A 24,323-nucleotide genomic window follows, 5' to 3' on the forward strand; every position below is an offset into this window, starting at 1 on the left:
ATTCATTTTGGTATACCATAAGAACAACAAAAAGCAGTGAAAGCCTGAGAGCTGGGAGATGGGAGGATTCGAGCTGCAGTTTTGAAAGGATTATGCTAGTTGCTGCATGGAGAATAAATTGCCAACCAAGGCGAGTGTGAAGGGGACAAATGGGCATTAGAAGGCTGGTTCAGAAGCCTAAGAGGGAAAGGGTGGTAGACTGGCTCAGGGTGGCAGTAGAAGTGAAAGTAAGGTAGATGCTAGAAGATAAAATCAGTAAGATCTGGGGAATGAATAGATATGGGGGAAAGAAAGGGAGATGTAAATGACATGTTGGTTTTCTGAATTTATAGACATACCGGGGGTGCCAAAAAAATGTATACAAGTGGGCGCTTTGGTTAACGTTGCTCATTTTTTGGGCACCCTCTGTATATACATGAAAATGTGGAGTCACACATCTTGTACAATATAGACAGAATTATTGACAAAAATTACCTACAGGAATGGAAGATGAATTTTACATAGTAAAAGGCAAACTTTCATTTTTTTACTGTACAGACATCTGCACTGTTTAAATATTTTCATAATCAGCAGGTATATATTATTTCATAGTTAAATTCACATGCAATAAAAAGAATCAGCATTTGCCTGGCTGAAAAGGATAGAAACGGCATTTTAAGGAGAAGGAGCAATGTATCCAAAGGTACAAACACACGAAAGTACATGGCATGTCTAAAGAATATCAAGTACTCTAGACTTTGCAGAGTAGAAGGATGGGTACTGGCAGGGTCAACAGAGATATAGAAGGGGAGAGATTTGAGATTCATTTCAGAAGTAGACAGGACTTGGTGATCAAGCTGATGTGACAGATAGGGAAAGGGGAAGGTCAAAGATGCCTGCCATGGTTTCCAGTTTAGGAAATTAGATAGTGATGACATCAATTTAAGTAATTCAAGAACAGGTTCAATGAGAAGACAATACCTTTGCTTTAGAGATGCTGAGAGTAAAGCACCTCTGGGTCAAGGTGTCCAGCAGGACGTTGGACATACAGGTTTGAGGAACAAGGTTAGGACTGGGGTACACGAATACCGTTACCCAAAAGAGAGAATTTTAAGCTTCTGCACACAATCTTACCCTCAATGTAACTTCACTGAATTCTTGAGGCAACTGTTAAGTTGACCAGTTCCATTTATTCTCATAGTTGCAAAAAGTCCATGTAATTGTTAGTCTCTGTAAGCCGTAACTTAAAGCCAGAGCTTTTTCTCTTGGTCTCTTTGTTAGTCTTTTATTTTTCCCCTTTGTCTTTCTTTCTAGTTAAGGATGATAAAGGAAGTATAAGGAAATATAATATAAAAAATATGTTACTTGATATTTTTATATTTTGTCTTAATTGTAAAAGGCAAAGAAAAGAACATTTCACAATTCTACCTTAACAAAACCTAAGTCAAATAGTGATTTACTTATGTGACTCTCCACTGATTTCTCTCTTGCAAGTCACTGACCCTTAATTTTAACTGACATCCCCAAGGCAGTCAACTCCAGCTGCAGCTTTAACCACAGGTTTCTGAAACAATTCCACAGTCGTGCTGTTGCTCACTGTCAGAAATCCAAGTCACACCGTACCTTTGTCTAAGTGATGATGCCCTAGTTTGGTGGGAGGTGGAGTGGAAGGACCTGTTGGCAAGGAAACAGCTGCTTCCTTCCTGAGCCAGGGAAAACCAGAAAGGTGACAGATGGGCAGAGCAAAAAAGCAGCCAAAAATTACTCTGGCTTCTTGTTGGCAAGGGTTTTCACTGAGGCACGATTGGATATTTCTAAAGCATATTAATGATTGATGAGCATTTTATCTGCCTGGATGCTCTGTTGAAGTTCAACAGGGCTTCCCACACATTTTCTACATCTGAAAAACTTTTAAGTCTGCAATGGTACAAAGAATCTGGCCTCAGCCTACGTGCAGTGGGCTGACTGCAAGGCACTGTCCCATTAACTTTAGAATTATACTCAAGAGAATGCACTTTCTGGAAAACAAAAAAATTCATTTTCTGTATAGTGGTTATATTTGTACAAGTTACTAAAATCACTATTAAATTTCACTTGAAAATGTTTTTCTTAAATGTTTACTTTTATATGTTTAATTTAAAAAGATTTCTTGCAAACCTTTATATTTTGTTCTTTTCATCATGCCCCCTCCCATCCATTTCTGTACCCAGGAAATTAAATATCCACGGATTCCTAGATAAAACACACAATCACTGGATTGATATGTTATAACTGAAATATTTTAAAAAGTTGTAAATAGGTAAGTTATTGTTCTTCATCAAATAGAAATTAGCAATCACTAAAAATAACATTAAAAATTAGTGTGGGCATGAAGTATGGAATTTTAAAACAGTTTACTATGCTGATTAATTCAACATTTATATTTGCATCAGAACTTAATAATCCCATAAATAAATAGAGCTCTCAATTATTTTTTAAAAATCAAGGGATAACATATGTATTTAGACATATTAGCAGCGTAAAGATGTATGCTTCAACACACTTATTGGGAAAACGTCTGAAAATATTACTACACTGAATTCAAGGGGACCCGCAGGAACCTGACATAAAAGGTCTCTAGAATAACAACATTTCAGGAAATTCCAAAAAAAGGAGAAGGGTCAAATAGGAAACAGCCTCAAATTAATTGACAAAGTTCAGTGCTTGCTCCAACTTGATTTTTCTCTCCATTGCAAAAATAAAACAGTCTCGGGATGGGTGGGTGAATCACTTAGATGAAAGTTCATCTACTGGAATAAATGGAGAGGCCGCCTGGGCAGGTGACACCGGAGAATCGGTGGTAGTGCTGACTTTCGCTGGTGAGTTACAAGAAGATCCGGCACTGCTGCTGTTTCCATCAAGGGTATCAGAAGATACACACACACCAGGATCTGACAGCTGTGCAACGTCAGAAGAAAGCATGTTGGTGATGCCCTGGAAAAATCTCTTTGGCTGATATTCAGTTTCCATTTCACATTTTCTTTTCAATGGTCCAAGAACACTTGGTCTAATGCAATTAATGGGACTCTGGCTTCTCCGAGTAGTAAATCGGGTCGTTGGGCTGGGAATAGGACTTGGAGGCAATCCATTGCTACTCACAAAACTTTGCAAGGATGGTGAAAAACACTGCTTCCCAATTCCCCGGGTGGGTGACGGTGCTGGTGACACCGGAATGAAATCGATGCGCTTCGGGGAGGCAGATTTCTCCACATCGTTGTCACTCAGACTGAAACTTTCCTCCCAGGAGTGGCTTATCTGCATTGCGTTCTGCACCTCGCGCTCGTGGACCGTCTCTCGGTTGATCAAGTCCATGCCCTCCTCCTGTTTGATCTGGTGCAAGCGGCTGCTGTGCATGCGGACGGGGGAGGCCGGTAGCAGCAGGCCATGGCGGTTCGGGAACGTTGTGCTGTTCCGCCTGGCGCTGGGCGCCTCGGCCTGGAACACCGGGGAAGTGTCACTGAGGCCGTGGATCAGGGGGGCGCTATTAGACCTCCTGAGGCCCCCGCCGCCGCCACTGCCGCCGCCCTCCGCCGGGCTCCCGCCCGTACCCGAAGGCAGCTCCAGGTCTAGTTCCATCTTCTCCTGAGCCATGTCGGGGGGCAGGGAGGCGGGGGCGGTGCTCAGTCAGAGACCTAGGGCTCCCATTCCCCGCAGTCCAGGGCCGCCGCTGCCGCCGCCGCCACCGAGAATCTGTCAGCGGGCTCCTCCCTCTGCGCATGCGTGCCCCTACGCGCAGGCGCCCCGCGAGCTCTCTCTAGCGGCGCCAACTTAATGCGTAATAGACGCGCCGCAGTCCTAGGGGGAGGGGGGAGGGGCGAGAGGCGGCTGGGCGTCTAGTTGTTAAGTTCCTTCCGCAAATAGCTTTTGAGCGCAAGCTCGCATTGACATGTTAATAAAGGTAGCCTATTCAGGAGTATGTATTTATAAAACAAAAGCTCTGAAAGAGAGGCTCTTGGTGATGTGGGGCTGTGTGATGGGGAGTGGCGCTTGGCCTAACCAGGGACGGCTTCTCTGAGGAAGGGACCATCCTCTGAGATCCGAAGAAGAGACGTGGGTGCCGTGTAAAACTAACTGTCCGGGAAGCGGGAAGCTAGGGCTACCAGCCAGGTGGCAGGCGGGAACCAGGATGGGAGGGAGGGCTGGCGTGATGTGTGCTGGTGGAGCAGGGCAGATTGTTATCCTGAGAACAATGAAACGCCAAAGGTTTTCAAGCACAGGTATAAAAATAATAGCGACTGGAAAGTTCGCTGGCTGCAGTCTGGAGAGTAGGTTACTGGGAGATGAGAACCTACAAGAAAAAGACCAGAAAGAAGGCAATCCTCTAGGCCAGAGAAGATGGAAGTTTGCACTAAAGTGTTGGAGAGGAATGGAGAAAATGGCAAATTGGAGAACTATTTGGGTTCAGGGAAAAAACATGTAATTGTATTACTATTGTTTTACTTAGTCATATTTCTAGCACAAGCGTATGTGCTCAGTAGCGTTCATTCAGTACAAGGCATTAAATGAAGAGAAAACCAATAGGTCTGCACACTTTAAAAATAAAATCATAATACTTGGCTCATGTAGTTAATACAAATTTTGATATTAAAATGTGTTTATATTTAATTCTCCATGTATTCACTCACTCATTCATTCATTCATTCATTCATATTTTCTGTATACCTACTATGTGCCAGGCACTGTGCTAGGAATTAGACCCTAATATGAGGATTAATTTATACAGGGGACAAAGAAATAATAGACTATTTCAGATAGTAAAAAAATAAAATAGGGTATGACAGAGCACCACTAGAAGGGAGAGGGCAATTAAATAAAGCTGAGATCAAAATGACAAGAAGAAGCAAGTAACGTTGACATCGGTGAATGAATATTCCAAGCACAGAGAATAGCAAGTGCTAAGGCCCAAAGCAGACATGAGTTTGGTGAACTAGAAAGAGAAGGAAACAGGGCCACGCAGCTGAAGCATAAGGGGGAGTGTTGCAGGAGGGAGTAAAGGGGTTTGGATCTCATTGTAAGTATGATGAAAAGCCACTGGGGAGCTCTAAGAAGGAGAGTGATATTATCTGGTTTAGGTTTTAAATATCGCTTTGGTTCTGTGGAAAATAGGCTGAAAGAGGGCAAGAGTGAAGGCAGAAACATGGATTAGGAACCTTTGGCAGCAGTACAGATGATATTACTGGACTAAAGTTGTAGCAGTGGCGATGAGAAGTAGATTTAGGATATGTTTTGGAAATACATTTTATATTTAGATGATGAAAGAAATAGATGATTCAAAGGCAACTCATGTTTTTTTTGTTTGTTTTGTTTTTACTTGAACTGGGGAGGTAGATGACAGTATCATTTACTGAGATAGGAAAGGAGTGTGTTTAGAGTTGTGGAAATTAAGAGTTCTGTTTTGGTTGATTTGAGTTAGAGGTGGCTATTAGATATCCATGGGGCTATTTGAGCTGAAAGAAAGCATAGTGATTTTTGTTCATTCCTCTCTTTTTGCAGCTGAAGAAAGAAAGATCCAGAGAGGCTAAGTGACATATTCAGCATCATACAGCTTGTTTAGTAGTGGGAACCAGTACCAGAATCCAGGTCTCTGGGTTCCTAGTCCATGCCTCTTTCCACTGTATCTCAAATAGCTTTTAACTTGAATTCTCTGTAAAATACAGGTCCTGATGATAAAATAATGTTGATTATTCATGCCTAGAATTATACAGAAACCGATTTAAGTTTTCCAAGTGCCAGACACTTATTCAAAGTGCTACGTGTAGTATCTCAGTTAATTCTCAAAACAGCTCTATGAGGTAGGTATTATTGTTCTCATTTTGCAGGGGAAACTGAGCTGCAGAGATTAAGTAATGTCCCTAGGATGACAGTACGTAGCAGGGCGTGGATCCAGAGCCTAGCACAATGTTCCCCATGTTGTCTTCTCCAAGTGCCATTTCCACTTCCAGACTGTTGGCAGCTTTGTGAAGGCAATGGGTTTTGAGACAGGATTTGAAGGACAGGTATGATATTAATATAGAGATGACATTTTATATTGAAGTGGCAGCATGATAATAAAATAGTGAATGTGGCTAACACAGGAAGTACATGGAAGAGAATAGTACAGGAAAAAAGTTGTAAATGGAAGTTGGAGTAAGAGAATTGGAGCTCTGAATGCCTGGCAAAAGTGCCTGTATTTAACATGCGAGGCAATAGGGAACCATTGATAAGAGGTCTGATAAGAGGAATGACACAATGAAAGCTATACTTTAGGACCTGTCAGCAGATGAAGGATGGAGCTAAGTGGAAGAATAGAAGGTGGAAAGAATCAGCATTTTCTAAGTGCCAGGCACTTTAAACTCTCCATAGACCCTCTTAATCCTCACTCTGATCCTACACAGTAGATATTGTTATGCCCATTTCATAGAAGGACAACTGAGGTTCAGAAATTGCAAAAGGTGCTACAGCTATACAGAAGAGCAAAAATCTGAACCAATCTGAATCAAGGTCTCACTTCAAAATCTGTATATCCTTTTTGTTGCATTTCCCATGGATTAGAGAAGGAGAATTTGATGACTAACACTGAGGTGAAAGTAGAGTCTCAACTAAAGTCAGCGATGGCAGCAAAAGGAGATGAATTTTGGGAGACAGGAAGGTAACAAAGGAACCTGCCAGGATGTACAGAGGATGAAGAGAGGAGTCACAAATGACTGAAGTTCAAGCATGAGTATCTGAAGGAATGGTAGGTACATTATTAATTAAAAATGGGGGAGAGAAGAGGAAGACCTTCCAGAAGAAAATTAATTATTAAGTAGAAAAAAAAGCATTAACTATAGAGCTTATTTTATAATACCCATAGCATAATGCAAATTTTCATATTAGTAAATTATTCCTAATGTGGCTTAAATGTAATGACATTGTTCATCATGCCTAGATAAACACAATTATTATCTTTGCTGATAAAGCACAGAGATGGTGATAAGTTCACAAAGTCAAACTTCTCTGCCATTTGGTTTCTGTATGAACTCATTTTCCTGTTTCTACCCTTGTCTCTGTCAATTTTCCACCCAAGGTCATCCTTAAAACAAACAACAAACAAACAAAAAAACCAAAGGCTTAGTCATTTCTCTGTTCAAAACCCTTCAGTGGATTCCTGCATAGAGAAAAAGCTGAGGTCATTACAATCGTGTATAGAGTCCTATCTGATCTGGGTGCTTGCTGTCTCTCTGACCCAACCTCTAACTACTCTCCCTGCCACTGCCTCCCCTCAAACTGCAGAGGCCTCCTTACTGTCCTTTAGCCCACCAGGCTTACTCTTCTTCCAGTGGATGTCCACACTGCTCTATCCATTCAGGGCTCTGCACAAATGTCACTGACTGAGAGACCTTCCCTGACCTTCCTTATAAAAAGCAACAGCAGTTCCCAACACCAAGCCTACACTCCCATGCCCTTACTCTGGTTTTACTTTCCTCCAGAGCACCACATGACATATTAATATATGTATATATTGTTTTCTTGTTTCTTATACTCAAGGAGGTTATCTCTAAGACAGCAAGGCTTTTGCTTTGTTCCCTGATGTATGTCTAGTAGCTAGAACAGGGCCTTGTACATAACAATAAGTAGTTGTTGCGTCATTGTGCAAGTGAATGTTGAATGAATGAATGGATGAATGAGCTAATGTAGCTTTGTCCAAAAGGGAAGAAAACTATTATTTGAAAATGCAGCCTAACAGGCTTTTCTAGACTGAGTCTAAGTGCTCTTAACATTGACAATTCTTTTTCTTATGTCGAGATTATTATTAGTTATAGTGCCCTCCAGACCATGGAGATAGTTCACATAACGGTTAGTTCAAGTAAATTTAGAAACTGAAGCCCTAAGTTTCCATTCTTTTTCAACCATATGCTGATAAACACTTGATAGAATTAAAATGCTTAGTGCTGAGAACTCTAAGTGGTGTTTAATATATTGAATTGCTGCTTCCTCTCAAAGGAATAAAGGATAAATGAGAGAAAATAGCAGCCATAAAATGCAATTCAGCCTGTTGCAGAAATGACACCAGAGGAAGGTTCCAGGAGCTCCTCCCTGAGTCAATTCACCCTTCTGGTTTCGATCTGGTATGAATTAAATACCACACTTAGCTGATACTCCTAAGTCATACAATAAAACATCTATTCAATAGTTCAACTTTATTGTAAGATTATATTTTTTCAAACTAACAGGTAGCTTCCCTTTAATTCCTAGGGGCAGTTTTTCAAGCATATGACAAGGCAATCATCCACCTGTGCTGATCCGTACTGAATGGATGTGAAATACAAATGTGTATGTACATGTGTAAACTAAGGTGAGCTGGCAAATATCTCCACATTCCACATTAACTAGCATCACCAACCTAGAAATAAAATATTGCAGAGGAAAACTGTACTTTCAAAGTATAGGACCTTAGGACTGTTAATTAGTACAACCACTTAGGAAAAATGTTTGGCATTACAGTCCCTAATAAAAGAAAATATACGATTAAGCAACTCCACTCTTAGGTATATATCCAAGAGAAATGAGGAAATAAATCCAACCTTATGTCTACCAAAGGACATGTACAAGAATGTTCCTTGCATTATTACTTGTAATAGCCTCAAATTGGAAACATCCCAAATTTCCACAAGCAGTCAAATGGGTGAATACATTATACAATGGAATTCTTTACTCAACAACATGGATAAGTAACAGTACAATGTTAAATGAAAGAAATCAAATACAAAGAAGTACAGGTCTATGACTCCATTTTAATGATCTACAAGAACAGCCAAAATCAATCTATGGAGGTAGACGTTATCATGGTGGTTACCGTTGGGACCGCTGACTGGGAGGGGCACAAGGAACTGTTCCATACCCTGATCTGGGTGCTGGCTACTTAGGTGTACATATATTTAAAATTTTACTAAACGAAATACTTGAAATTTATACACTTTACCGTATATGAAGTTAGACCTGAAAATCTTATTGGTATAAAGAAAGAGAATGGGAACTTGGAATGTAAATGGAGGACAGAATAGAATAAAAATGTACTTCAATTGGAAAGAAGATATTTTGTTTAAATATTAACCATGAGTCTAATTCTAAAGTGGAATGCTAAGCTTTTAAATCTCTCTGCCACCCAACAGTATCAATGAGAGAACAGCAGGCTGGCCTCGACAGCAGAAAGAATGGAGGCGGAAACATATACACAGGCACGCACGCACGCACGCACACAAACACCTCAGGCTACATTTCACTGGGGCTCTAAACACCATAGATTCCAGCAGCCTCACATAACCACAGGATACTTGTCTGAGGCCAGTTACAGATCACCAGTGGAGCCATTGGCTCTCCTCAGTCCTGTATCCACAGAGTCCTCCAAGTTAGTTATTTCTAAGAAGGCATGAAGGAGGAAATTAAGCCCATTTTAGAGCCTTTGACTTTCTCAGCTGCAATCTTTGTGTTCAATGGGAAATGGTCCTGCAATATCCTCCTCACATAATTCATGACATGGAACAGAGTTCACAGCAAAGGAACTCTGCAGAGGCTATATATTACACATGGGAAGAATGAGAATTGTGTTTAATGACACAATTTTGGCCCCAAAGAACATGATGTAAGAAAAACAGTGGATGATCTCAGAACTGTTGTCAACCATTTACTCTACAATTATTGAGTGCCCACTAAATGCAGATACGCCACAGTATTTACACTTGAGGTTGGCTAATATAATCCTTAAAACGTTAAAACAACAGCAAGGATTAGAAAACCAAAGCAGAAGTTTACTAAGGGGCTTTTGACCCCTCTCACCTTTCATTTTCGATAATAGCTAACGGTCATCACAGCACTTGCAAGGAGCCATGCCCACTGTATGGAAGAAGTAAAAAGGTAGGAAGGGGCCTCAATGGCCTGTTTGGAAGAAGCTCACAGCCTAGGACCTCAGCAAAGTTCAAGTAAGCAAATAAATGCGAATTGTAGTTACTTTGTTCAATTTTTTCAAAGGAGACTGTTAGGGAAGATATTAAAAATAGCTACCCAGCCCCCAGTGTCTACTGCCTTAAGTCTTTTAAATAGAATAGAAAAATCAGTTGACATAATTTGTTCCTCCAATTTAGGCAGTGTCCATTTTTGGTGCCTTCTCTTTGGCATCAAACTTCTCCTAGGCCATAAACCAAAGTTACAATTGGTACCCGTTTTTGTGGCTATGTGCTCCCCTCTGTCTGTCTCTGTCTTTCCCTTGAAGGATTAATGCATCTGGCAAGAAGGAAAAAAGGACGGATGGCTTTATGAATAATGTAAAGGTTAACTTTAAAACATGCAAAAACTGCAAATCTAGTTGGATTTATAAACTTGGGCCTTCCAGTTGAGTGTTTGGGAAACTTCTGTATAGTAAAAAAAAGTATGAAACCTGGAGTCCGACTATCATACTTCTACCACTGGGACCTTGGACAAGTGTGCCAACCTCTCTGGGCTTCACTTTTCTCATTTATGAAGTGGGGACACAATCCTTTTTGTCAGGAACGAATGATACAATGTCCATACTAGGCCTAGCAAACAGGCTTCTATTAAAATACTCAGCGTTATGGTCACAAAATGGTCCTGCCCACGTTTCCACTACTCTCACCAAAAGGATTTCCTTTTTTCTCTTGCTTTTTGTTTGATTGTGTGGAAGAACATTCTCTCTTTATCCTCGTCCCTGAGACCGTAGTAATTTTTAGAGGCTTCCATTTCTGCGGTCTAAAAAGGATGAACTGAAAGGTTCATATGCAATCAGTTTCTGAGAAGGAGAAATAAGAAAAACATATTTCTAAGAATTTTACTCTCTGAGCCTGTCTGAGAAGAGACGGACCCCATGGGGTAGAGAGGCTCATCAGTAATAAAAAATGCAGCTGGATCAGTGAATACCACTCCCTTCAGCCAGCCGTTTGTTAATCCCCAACAGCAGCAGCTACCAACCTGGTCGCTGCGAATTTTTCAGTTGGGACTAATCCCAGGGGCTTATTCTTAATTATTCATTTTAAACCCTGGTTTGAATTACTGCTGTCATGCCGCTGTCCTTTGTGGCATATAATAAACTGCACAGGGACACACATTTAGCTGTGCCTGACACACAAGTTGAACCCAGCTTCTCTCAGAAAAAAATAAAAATAAAAAATGAGAGTAAGGGGGAAGAAACTGGGAAATGATTCAAGGAGTTTCAATATTTTCCGTATGTCAAGATATGTCTCCATGTAGCTGATACCGGGTACGTATGTTTTGAGGAGCAGGTCAAACTTTCAAAGACATTTGAAACTGCTGCCTCAATCGGAAAGAGTCATAAACTATCCGCGTTAGGGGAATTTTTTTTGGATTTAGAGGGTGACAAGTGTGCAGCCAAGAGCCACCTAACCTCTAATACACTTTAAGATACCAAGTTTCCTACCGAGAAAGAGGGCAGTTCCTAATTTCTTCCTCTTTCTGCCAACTTTACATTAAGCTGACAAGAAAACACAACAAAAAGCATTAGGGAGGGGGTGCTCTAATTCCGCCTGGTCTTACCAACTAATTTATAAACTGACTGCAACTATAACTCAGCATCCATCTGCCTTTTCCACCGCAGCTTCATTTGTTATTAATACCAGGAAATGAATGGTTCTCACCCATGGAGTTCAGCCATCTGAACGTTCCCACGTTATTAGGCAATGTAGAGATTTTTCCTCTTCACTCTCCTTTTGAAAACTAAAAGCCTAAGATAGTACCCTTCTTCAGCCCTTATAATTAAGACACCTTTCACCAGACAATGTTGTCATTGTCATCATCATACAATAGTGGCTTACATTTATTAAGGGCATACATGCCAGGTATCCTTCTAAGTACTGTGGGTATATGAACTCGTGTAACCGCTACACCATCTCTAGGTTAATATCCTCATTTATAGATGAGGGAAAGGAGGAACAGAGAGTTTAACTAAGTTGCCTAAGGTGACACAACCAGTTAAGTGGTAGAAGAAATGCAGCCCAGAGGTCTAATCACGATGCCCTATTGCTTCTCATAAAACACTCTTGGATTCCTCACACCTGCCATGCTAGTGGTTCTCCAGGTTATCTGTAAAGAACATTGACCAGGTGATATGTACAGGACAATGACTCTACTTATCAGAAAGACAGATAAGGGGTACATGTAAGTGCATGGATTTACAGATACATTGAGGTTATAAAGTTAAGCAATTAATAAGTGGCTTATTTTCCCAATGCAGTCATGAAAACAAATGCACAAGATTAGAACCACAGAATGTCAGATCTGAAAGGGGCTTTAGGAATCACCTACACTGACCTTTGTCAGCAAGGAAACTGAGGTTCAGAGACAGCCAATGACTTCTTCAAGGTCAAAAAGGCACCCAGGATATTTTATTAAATTCATAGGGGTTGATTCCTAATATTTGCTTCCTAGGTTTCCCTTTCACTTTAAACTCTCTCTCTAAACAACAGCATTGACTTCCACGGTTTAAACTATGACCAATGTACTGATGTCTCTCAGATTTATATCTCTGGATAGGGCTGACCTATCTCAAGACTGTCATATATAACTACCTACTAGACATTTCCACTTTTTGTTCCACAGGTCCTTCAAACTCATCTACAAACAAACTCATTCCTCCCTACCCTAAATCTACTACTTCTCTTGAGAATGAATTGCACAATCTATCTAGACAACCACATCAAAACTTAATATAGTCTAGATCTCTTCTCTCTTTCATGTCTCCCATATAATCTATCACTAAATCTCTTATATGCTTAACATCTGATATCCTCCTCTCTCCATCTCTATTACAAAAGCATTCTATCTGCCCCCAGCTACTGCAATAACTTCAAATGAGTCTTGCTCAGCTTAGGATGGCTTCAACTCTACCTAATTTGCATAAATGCTGCCAGAGTGAATCTTAAAAAATAATCTCACCAAGCTAATGCCCTACCTTTTGCTAAGATTCTTTCATGAATGTCCCCCTGCAGGCCGACTAGAGAGAGGAAGGCAGACTGAAGAGAAGGAGTGCAGCAGCGAGGGAGGGAGGAAGTGGCTAACCCGAACGTCTCCCCAAGTTTCTCTGGCGCTCTGCTCCCTGTGAATGAGAAGTGCTACAACACAGTATTTAAGAACCCAGGTTCTACAGTCGGAGGACCTGGGTTGAAATCTTGACTGTAATTTACGCATGTGTGACCTGGGGTGTCCCGTTATTTACCCTCCTTGAGACTCAGTTTCCTCATCTAAAAAACAAGGATAACAGTCCCTCTATCAAATAATTGTGATGAACACTGAGAAATATGCATGAAGCTCTAAGGACATGGCCAGACACGAGAGTTCTCAAAACAGATCCTTGAACCATAACCAGTATATCTTACTTAACTAGGGCTGTTGTCTCACTTTTCTTTCCGAGGCACCAACCACCTAAACCAGTGCCTCATTCAATATTTATGAAACACCACAACTATATGCAGTTCAGTTTGAAGATGAAACAAATCCCAGTGACAAGGCTTCTCGGCTAAAACCCTGAGATTTCAAACTCCTTCATGCCACAAAACACGCAGGATCTGTTATGATTAAGGCTCTACAGAGGGTATTATAAATATGGACAGGACCCCAGGGAAGCGGGGAGTCCAGGAAGGAAGGAGCTGCACATTATTAACAGTCATATAGATAGGCTAGCGTTCATGTCCTCAGCCTTTACAGCGTCAGAATCGTCTGTGGAATGTTCAAAAACAAACACGACAGAGCCCCAACTTAGAGACTCTCACTCCATAGGCCTGGGGCGAGGTATTGGGACTTTTATTTTTAAAAAATTCTCCAAGTGACTCGGATGTACTACCGAATCTGGAAACTACTGGGGTAAAAAGCATGTCAAGTACTAGCAGTTTAGAAGATAAAGAGATTGCTTTCCGAGAGGAAGAGCAGAGGTCTATGAAGAAGCCTTGAAAAAAGCACCCCAAGAGAGTCCATTTTAACCAAATTTAGAGGATGAGAAGACATGTTAACAATGGTACTAGTTGAGTAAGACCTTTGAGTGAGAATTTTCATTTTTCTGTTATCTGGACTTCTTCCTATCAGTTTTAACCCCAAAGGATCAGAACCTCAATAAGTTGGAAAGAACTGATGGCCAAAGGCCGGGAAGGAGAAGGATTGTGGGCCCCTCCTCAGGAGCTGACATTTTGCCTCAGCAGGCCCTTGCCAAGCAAAGGGAGAAGCTGAAATGAAGTTGCAGGCTTTGCCAATGACCTGGCCCCTGGCATTTGAGATACCAGTTTAAAACAGTAATTTAAAGTGACACAAGGACATTTTATTGCCTAAATGTGAAGAGAAAGGTTCCTGAGTTTTCATCCAGTAGCAGGAAGGAGTAGACCTCTCTCCACTGAATTCCTTCACAGGGAGAGGCAAAACTAAAGAGAAACTCTGATTATATCTCATGTTACACATGGAAGGACGTGGCAGAAATGATGAAGAAAATAAGAATTGTGTGGGGTTCTTTTTAGTGTCTGGGAGACACCTGGTGATCTTGGAGAGAGAACTCCATAGAGACCAGGGGAGGGAGGATGCTGAAATATGTCAGATTGGGAGGAGCTGCGCCCAAAGGTGATGGTTAGAAACTGGAGGCAGCCAGACAGATGGTGCTTTGAAAATCTTGGCTGACTCAAATTGAGAAAACATTTTTAAAGTTCTGACTGAGTGCCAATTGCTTTTGCATAGACTGAGGCAAGCAAACCATAAAATGTCACCATGATGGGTCATGGAGGGGTTCTAAGGACAGGACTTTCTTTAACGTTTTTCTTTCCTGAAAAGTAACTAGTGGTAAGAGAAATATTAATGATATAAAAGACAATTGAGACAGAAAGCCCTGGAGTGGGACAAGGAGATGGAATTGAGGGCACATGTAACAGGTTATATATATTTGTTTAAAGTTTATAAAATAACCTTTAGCTTTAGCGAAATCTGGGGAAATTACCTTTAACTTTTCTTCATGTACATTAGCTAGAATCAGAGTGCTGCTTATGTTTGATCAGCTTCATCACTGTCGACACGACACAAAAACTTCCAACTTTGTACAGAAAAATAAAGGGAAAATGCAATGAATGCTACTACTTCTAGAATACCTAGCAGATCTGGCAGCCAGCCATAGAATAGAAGCTAGGAAAAAACCCCCCAAAACCCCACAGCATAAGTGACAGTGAAACCCGATCCCATTTTTCCCACATAATTTGCTTTTGGTATATGTAAATCCCAAAGGCTCAATTAATCTTAATGATGTGTCAAAGAACAGAAAGATTTCCCTGGCTAAAAAGTATTCTTCACATACTGCAGAGTTCAGAAGGAAGAATGCACTGAGGAGGATGTAGACAAAGGCCAGTTCCCCACAAAGAAGGGCCCCCAATCTTTAATTTGACAAGTAACAATTTTTCAATTTTTAAAAATAAGATGGAGATTTGGATATATTATTGGGTATGAACAAGCTGTACATTTAATTAAGCCTATATTTCTTAATTTGTCCAAATGCTTCCATTACTTTTCCCAACAGGGTGACCAGTCAACTCCTATTAAAAAAAATGTATACAAGTGGACACTTTGGTCAACGTTGCTCAAGCAGTTCGCCATAATCAGAAATGTCTGGATGCTGATGGTAACCACTTTGAGCACCTCTTGTAATTGCAGAAGTCAAACATGACTTGTATTCATCTTTTGCTATAGGTATATATTATTGCAATTTTAATGGTCTTCCTTTCTTAAAATGTGTATACACTTTTTTTGGTATCCTCTGTATACAGACACTGCTTTACAACTAAAAGTCTAGCAAGTTTACCCAGTATCGCTCATTTATTATCAATACCAGGGGTTCCAACTGAAATGCTTCCAAGGGTGACAGATGAGTGATAGCACTAAGAGACAGCAATGGAGAGCCCCTGGGCGTCTAAGGGAGGCGGACAGCCACTGCTCAGTTCCAGCCAACCCTTGTTGCCCTTGCAGAAAAGGATGATATACGAATACTTTGTTGGAGCTTCTGACTTTTCAAGAGAGGTTGAAAATCCAGGCTTTTAAAAACGTGGACTCTTGTAATTTGTAGGTGTCAAATTAAAAAAAACAAATTAAAAAGCTAACATATTAGGTAGGCCTGATCAAAAGGGTATGAAGGCTGTCTTAGGCACAAGCTCTAGACTTCTGAAAACCCATTCTTCTCTCTCCTTGCTTTACAGTCTCAGGACTCTTCCCCAGGACTCTTCTTCCATAATGACCTTTGTCATTTTTACTTGTCCCCAACCCCCATCTCTGGCCACATGCTCTCTAAGAGAGGGCAGCAGCCATGTCTTAGAAGCAAAAGAATGCCCTGCAGTGCTTTGCACAGGGCCTGGTGGATGGCACAAGTACATGAACGACGGTGGGTGATACCTTCGAAACCTCTCTTAGTGGAAGGTATATGCATCCAGTTTTCCCTTTTCTTCCCACCTCTATCCCCACCAGCAGCAGTTATAACTAGCCACACATCTCACTGACTTCTCTTGGTGTTTCTAATAATTTTGCAGTTGATCCTCTACTTTCTAGGTATGCACTTCCAAAATCTACAAATAATGATGTTTGCAACTTCCACACTCATGTTTCTATTATTTCTTTCTCTTATCTCCTGGCTGGTACTTTCTGAGTCAGGTTTACAATTTCAGTGAAAGTGAGTATTCTTATCACACATTTGATTTAAATGGGAAAGCGTCTCGTGTTTCACAAAATATGACGCTGGTTTGGTGTGAGACTGTATATTTAAAATAAGGCAACAGAAGTAACTTTCTGCTGATTCAAATTTTACCAAGTTTTAATATTTTTCTCTTCAATCAGGGATGTGTGTCAGATAATTTTTTTCTGTTACCATAGATGAATTTATTCTTTTAAAAGTTTATTTACATAATTTACATGAAATAAAATTCACCCTTTTAAAGAATAAAGCTCAGTGAGTTTTGACAAATATATACAGTCAGGTAACCACTGACTCAATCAATATATCATTGAATATTGAACTTGAGCAAAGCATTTTTGGCCCCTGTTGAGATGACCATATAGAGTTTTCTCTTTTGGAGACTAGATTCTCCAGTATTGCACCAAGCTCACATTCCTGTGATATATCCCACTTCATCATGGTAGTTATTTAATGTACTGCTACATTTTATTTGATGGTATTTCATTGAAGGGTTTTGCATCAATATTCATAAGCATGACTGATCTGTAGTGTGTGTGAGCATACACACACATATATGCACACACAATCTTCCAGAAGTTCCAGTATGAAGAACATTTGGCATCTTCACAAAACCTGAAAGTCTGCTTTTTGCTCTATGCTTAGAAAAACACTGAAATAGTAATGTGAACATTTGTCCATGTTTACATGGGACAACACTGGTTTACACCCACTGTCCCAATTAAAGACCCTTTCAAGAAATTATATGGTCACCCTACTTAATAATAGTAATGTCCTTGAATGCTGGAAGAATTTCCTCAGGCCATCTGAGGCTTGCACTTAGATTTAGAGGGCGCCTCTTGATAACTTTTTCATTTCTTTCATGGTTATTGACTGAGGCTCTCTCTCCTGGAAGCCACTTTGATAAGGTGAATTTTCCTAGAAATACCACCAACTTTATCTGTGTCTCTACAGAATTTCACATAGTACCTCATAATATTTTTTTTGGTTATTTCTCCTTTTGGGTGTCAACTTTTTGTTGATTTTTTTACTTTCTCTGGTAAAAAAAAGACATATTTGTTTATTGTACAAAATTTTAAAAAATAAAGAAAAAGTTGAAAATTACTCATAATCCCATCGCCCAGAAATAATTACATTGACATTGTCATGTAAAACATTTCAGACTTTTATCTGTCTACATACTTAACTTCCTACCTCCATAAACAAAATGTTTATTAATCTGCCCTTTCCATGTCTTATAATATGAACATCTTTTACATATCAACAAATACAGATTTACATCTTCAATGTCAATAGCTGTGAAGCATGGTGATATCATGATTTTTTAATTTAAATTCCTGACAATAGGGGATAGGTAGACACGTTAATTTTTTTAAAATTATTTTTAACAATGCTACATCGAACATTATTTAACATCTTTGCATGCTCACTCAGTTATACTTGTAGAACAGATTATTGAAAGTAGAAGTGCTAGTCAAAGAGAGATACATTTAAAAACAACTTTTTGCTTGTAACAAAGTCCATTTTTTAAAATAAAATATCAGCAAAGAACAAAGTAAAGATTTCCCACAATCCATTATTCAATGATAGCTTGTTAACATTTTGTTAGTTGTATATCCACCAAGTCTTCGTGCACATTCTTTTTTAAACCATAAATGAGACTGTATTATACATACTAGTTTGTAATTTACCAGATTGTGCTGTCTTTTCTTGCACAGCATCATTCTGTACCACTGTAAGGTGTTCAATGGATAAAAGAACCATAATTTGATTTTTTACTGAGGGAAATGTGAGATGTTTCCAAATTTTGCTATTATAAACATTACTAAGGTAAATATCATTGTCCTTATTTTTTTGCCCCATTGTTCAATTACTTCCTCAGGCTAAATTCCCAGAGGTGGAACTACTAGATCAGAGGATATGTATTCAAGGCTTCTGATGAACACATCACCCTTGAGAAAGTCTACATCAATCAACATTCTCAACACACTCTAAGTGTTTGTTCTCTACACCCACTTCAACCTTGGGATTATCGTGCGTTTTAGAATTCAATAACAAAAAGTGACATGTTTTTGTTTTTTGTTTTTTAAAAATTAATACATTAGGCATGTTTTTCATGTGCTTTTTAGGGCCTTCAAAAAGAAGTAAAATCACTTTATATGAGCTATTTTCTATCTATAAACAAAATAGCCACCTAAATGATATTTCTTTCTTAGAACGTTAGGTCCTATTTTGCTGAAGAATTAAAAAAAGAAAGCTATGCTTTCCATTTTTAGAAATAGCTCTGGTGCTCTTGCTGAAATTTTGCTTTAAGTTTATTCCAAGTAAGGGAGAACCACCATTTTTTCCACGTTGTATTAACATAAACATGTACCAGAAAATCATTATAAAATGTTTGCTAGAGCACAGAATTCAGTACAGCACAGGTACTGACTTTTCAGTACAGTATAGAATTTGAATAAATATTTCATTCTAATACAGTCTCATCTCTAACTGCTCCATGGAACAGGCCGCTCAAATAAGGCGAGAGGCAAGCTCTGTTTCATCACAATGTCCACATCTGTAATCCCGAAGCATTAAAAAGTAGGAACAATCTTTCTCAGAGCTTTCATTTTTATTTTTTTTCAGAGCTTTCATTTTTAAATAACTACCCATTACGAACAATTGTGACTGATTTCCTTTGGAGCAAAACATGGTGAACATTCATTTTTTTTTTTTAAACAGTTAAGAACAAATGACCTACAAATGAATTCAAGATAATGAGACGCAATTGCAGCATTCCATCAAAGCACTTTTGTTTAAATATTTAAAAACAATATTCAGAATACATATTCTGAAAGGCAGCAAATATTTGCATGGGTCTCCACTTTGAAAAAAATTTCTAGTTTTATTTAAAAATGCACACGTCAAATGTGTAACATGCTTCAGTGTTTTTTTAATAACTATCATTAAAAAGATCAAGATAATTACAGTTTGAAATACAAAATCAATTTTTTTGTGTGATACATTTATGCCTATGATTAAGAGATCATGTAATAAAGGTAAGGGCAAGATAAGATTTATTTCATCAAGTATAACTAGAATAAACTCTGTCTTTTGAGTATTACTTTTTGTTTTGATAAAGTGTTGCCTAATCTGCCTGACCTTGAAATGCTTGATAGAATATATAAAGTAACATTATAGCATTAAATGACAGTATGAAAATAAATGTTTATGTTCCTAAAGCATTCAGTAGATACTAAAATTCAAAAGTCCTACAATAGTACTTTGATAATAGAATGCTTATTTCTATACAAATATATCAATTTCAAGAGACAAATCTTATCCTCCCAACTCATTCATTGAACTACAGGTCTCCAAATATAACAGATTCCAAAATCGAGTGTAAGAGATGATTAAAACAACAGGTTAGAAAAATAAGAAGACACTAAAAAATGCTAAGGCCATTCTATGTATTTAATAGTAAGTACTGTGAAGTCACCTACAATAGATGGGCTCAAATATTCCCAGAAATAACCCATTTAGCCCCTGAATGCAATGAAAAAAAAAAAGACCACTATGGAGAGTTTTTATTATTGAAACTAAGGTAAATCCAAAAATATCATCAAAGAGCAGCCAACCTTAAAGAGAATCAAGAGAAACTGGAAAAGTGTGACATCTCCTAAAAGCATGCTCAAACAAAGGTGAAGGTTTAAAGAAAAACAAAAAAGTCTGGGGGAAGGGTGTGTCCAGAGAAAGGGATATCTGTAAAAGGAGAAAGTCAGTGTCTCTAGCATTGCCAGAGGAGATGGTGCCCAAACCACAGGCTTTGGGAATCCTCAACTGCCCGGCAGACATGGAGTAAGCCAGCAAGGCTGGTTCACTGGGTTAACATCATCTGTGGAAACCAGCCCTTCAAAGCATTCATCTGCATTTTTTTTCTCTGACTCCTTATCCTCATTTATATCTGATGTTAACACAGGAGTTCAAGAAAGTTTAGCAGCTCATGGGAGGCACACATACCACCTCATTGCCATAATTATTACAGCATACTGAGTGGTTTCCATTTTGAGCATAAATTGATAAAGTGACATTTTTCCTCATCAGTCTCTGATGATTTTGAGTAGTATGAATCAATTCACCAGGGGTCTAATCAGCTTTGCAAAATGACGACACAGTGTTTATAAATCTACAAAGCTGCAAATCATAATTTTTAAAAAATCCTTCAACAATGTTCCCCCATGCAAACAACATTATGTCAAAGCTCCTTAGCGTGGGGTCTGCAGACCTTGCATACTTTTTCAACCTCCTGTAATATCATGATTGTGATCATCACCCACAACAACAGCCGACATTTGCTAAGTGCGTTTTATACGTCAGGCCCTGTCGTAAAGTATTTTCCTTATGGCATTTCATTTAAAACTCACAAAAATCCATCAGGTAGCTCCTGTTGTTTTCTTTGTTTTACTAAACAGGGAACTAAGGCACAGAAAGATTAAATGCTTTGCCTTATCACAATCCCAAATGAGTCTCACACTTCAGTCACACTGAAGTATGGCCAGGTCTTGCAAATGCTGTGTGCTTTTACACACCTCTGTTCCTTTGCAAACTATTGGCTTTGCCCAGAACTGTTCGACTTCTTCTTATATGACCATCTCCTATCGATTCTTCAAGACTGAGTTTGGGCTGAGAATCTCCTTTGAGACACCTTTCTAGATACCCTGGCTTTCCTAAGAAAAGTTAGATGCTCCCTCCTCTGTGCTCTTATTGTCATATGTAACTACTCACACATAGCATAAGAATTGTAAGAATCTATTTGTAAATCTGTTCCCCACTGGGCTGCCGGCTCTCCTGTGGTCAATGCCAGTATCACTCCATAGACCTCATAGCCTTTCATTGCACAACTCCAAGGGGCGTCATTCCTATAGACTATAGAGTGATACAAATGGCGACTCCTGGAGCTGTACAGTATAAGAGCTCTAAGGACATTATCCCATTGTCGTCCAAAGGATTTGGCACAAAGTATGCACTCGTAAATATTTCTAAGTAACTGAATGGCTGAGGCTGATCTTGTAATAAATATGAAATGGAACTTAACCAGTGAGCTCTCCCAACCAGTTTGTTACACTCCAAACCAACAATTCATAAGGTAAAGTCTAAGTAACAACCTAAAGATAAGTGCTAACTTTGCCACTCAGTACACTTAGCAAATCTGTGCCTCACCTTCTCTATGTCAGCTACTTGTACATATTCTCTGAATGCTAACGGTGAATTCAGATTTCCCTCTAAGCCTTTTGTGATGGCATAATTAACCTGCAAATGGATGTGGCAGAGATGCAAATAATTATAGCAAGAGGCAGATACACACATTTACTCAAAAGAGTGGACTGAAATGCAAATTAATACAGCCCATTTTTCTACTTTAATGAGCATGTTCACAAAGATATGATTCCATATTCAGAAAAAAAACATTCCACAACTTTCAACCACCTGCTCAGCAGACAGAAAAAACTGCACACTAAACTTTGGCAAACATGTATAATATCTTTGATTAGAGGTTGAAAAAAAGAGCTTAGCCAATAAATTACTATTTTCTTTAGAAGGACACAGTTTCTATCTTTCCATGGATGGGAACATGGTCCTATGTAAAAGAACCTAACATGTAACTAGCTTTAAGTCACAGCTCGAGATTGAGGCTGGTGTCACTGAAGAGAAATTCTTTAGTCATTTGAGGTCACTATTTCACCCAAATTCCTCCATTGACTCCTGCCTTCTATTATATGATGGCTGTCTCCAACTTGGAGTGGGAAAGGGAGCAGAGACACAGAAGTGACTAGCTCTGAAATTACTGGTAAGAACTACGAAACCACAGAAATATGGCAACGTGTAGGCAGAAAAATGGTTCCCCAAAGAGGTTCATGCCCTAATCCCCACAACCTGTGACTATGTTGTGATTATGGCAAGGGGGGATTAGGCTGCAGGTGAAATTAAGGTTGCTAATCAGCTGACCTTAAATAAGATTATCCTGGATTACATGTAATCACAAGGGTCCTTAAATGAAAGAGGGAGGCAGACATGTTGATGTCTGAGTGATGTGATGTGGATGTCTCAGTTGGCTCTTACTGGCTTTGAAGATGGAAGGAGGCCATGAACCAAGGAATGCTGCTGGCCTCTAGAACCTGAAAAACGCAAGACAATAGAGCCTCCAGAAGGAGGTTGATACCTTAATTATAGCTCAGTGAGGCCGATTTTGGGCTTCTGACCTCCACAACTATGAGATAATAAACGTCTGTTGTTTCAGGATGCTAAGTCTGTGGGAATTTGTTACAGCGGCTATAGGAAACAAATATAGGCAATTTTATCTGAGAGATCAATTATTTCTTTAATTTGTACAGCACATGAACATTTATTCCCCCAAAGACAACTAGGACCTCCTGTGGGCGACCATGTCTAATGTAGCCATTCCCTCACCCAAGCTATAGATCAATGAAACATGACACTTCGCAGCTAACTAGTTTAGAGTTATGGTCTGAAAGACATTCAAATTGTTGTGGCATTTTGCAGCTCTGTGCATACAAGACTCATAACATTTTATGAGTGCCAAAGGGACCTCAGAGAAGAACATCTGGTCCATTCCTCATTATAAATTAATTTATAAATGAAAACATCCAGGACAGGAGGCTTTGGATAGTACTATGCTCCAGGTCGAACAGTTAATCAATCACAGGACCAATGTAAGTCCTTCCTCTCCCTCTCAAGCCAATTCTCTTCCAATTTCTATGCCACTAGTCACAAGGATTGAATGCTGTGCATAAAACTAAAATGGCACTTGAAGTCACTGAGGGGTGAGCTATTAATTTTATTAAATTTTAATTAAAAACATTTTTAAACTGATGCTTGTTTCTATTATTGGGAAACTTCTAAGTATGTTTGGAACAACCTGGGAATGTGAGTCTGTGTTTTCAATGGCAAAGCTTATGGAATCTAAATACACATCAAGTATTTCTGATGAAAATCCAGTGTCTGAATGTGACATAAGTGTAAAACACACACTGGGTTTGGAAGATTTCATCTGAAGAAAAAATATAAAATGTATCCTTTTTTTCTTATGATTAAATGTTGAAATGATAGTATTTTTGATATATTAGGTTAGAACACATCATTAAGATTAATGTTACCTGTTTCTCTTTACTTTTGAAAGGGGGCTACCACAAAATTTAAAGTTACATATGTGGCTCTCATTATATTTCTATCAGACACTGCTGTCCCAAAGAAATAGACTGAGATACACATGTATTTTAACCTGAAATTCTAGGAAATAGAAACACAGGCAAAAATACAAGATATCTGTTTGATGCGAAGAAGAACTTATAGAGGGAACATGTAGCAGAAGACTACAGGAGGCCTGACAATTAAGTTGGTGAACTTCTTGCAACAATGTTGCTAACCTTTTATTGATATCAGAGGGATTATTCATTATGAATTTATACCAACTGGATAAACAGTTAACCAAGTTTACTATTTGGAAGTGCTGAAAAGGCTGCATGAAAAAGTCAGACAATCTGAACTTTTCACCAACAATTCATGGCTCTTGCATCACAACAATGCACCAGCTCACACGGAACTGTCTGTGAGGGAG

General features: G+C 39.2%; 2 protein-coding genes and 1 long non-coding RNA gene across 5 annotated transcripts in view; 1 reads left to right on the forward strand and 2 right to left on the reverse strand.

Moving 5' to 3' along the window:
• Positions 1 to 24,323, reverse strand: part of PIP5K1B (phosphatidylinositol-4-phosphate 5-kinase type 1 beta) — a 408,785-nt gene that overhangs the window by 264,153 nt on the left and 120,309 nt on the right. The gene's annotated exons all lie outside the window — the stretch shown is intronic.
• Positions 2,354 to 3,736, reverse strand: PABIR1 (PP2A Aalpha (PPP2R1A) and B55A (PPP2R2A) interacting phosphatase regulator 1). Its single transcript, XM_019661096.1, is given in 2 exon segments — positions 2,354 to 3,630; positions 3,632 to 3,736. Coding segments are annotated over 2 exon segments (990 nt in total). The 3' UTR covers positions 2,354 to 2,745.
• On the forward strand, positions 6,485 to 13,950 carry LOC109392543 (uncharacterized). Its single transcript, XR_002126076.1, has 3 exons — positions 6,485 to 6,733; positions 8,233 to 8,332; positions 12,993 to 13,950. It is a non-coding gene; the product is annotated as an uncharacterized LOC109392543 (long non-coding RNA).

This window comes from Hipposideros armiger, unplaced genomic scaffold, assembly GCF_001890085.2.
Source record: "Hipposideros armiger isolate ML-2016 unplaced genomic scaffold, ASM189008v1 scaffold_335, whole genome shotgun sequence".
NCBI classification, from domain to species: Eukaryota; Metazoa; Chordata; class Mammalia; order Chiroptera; family Hipposideridae; genus Hipposideros; species Hipposideros armiger.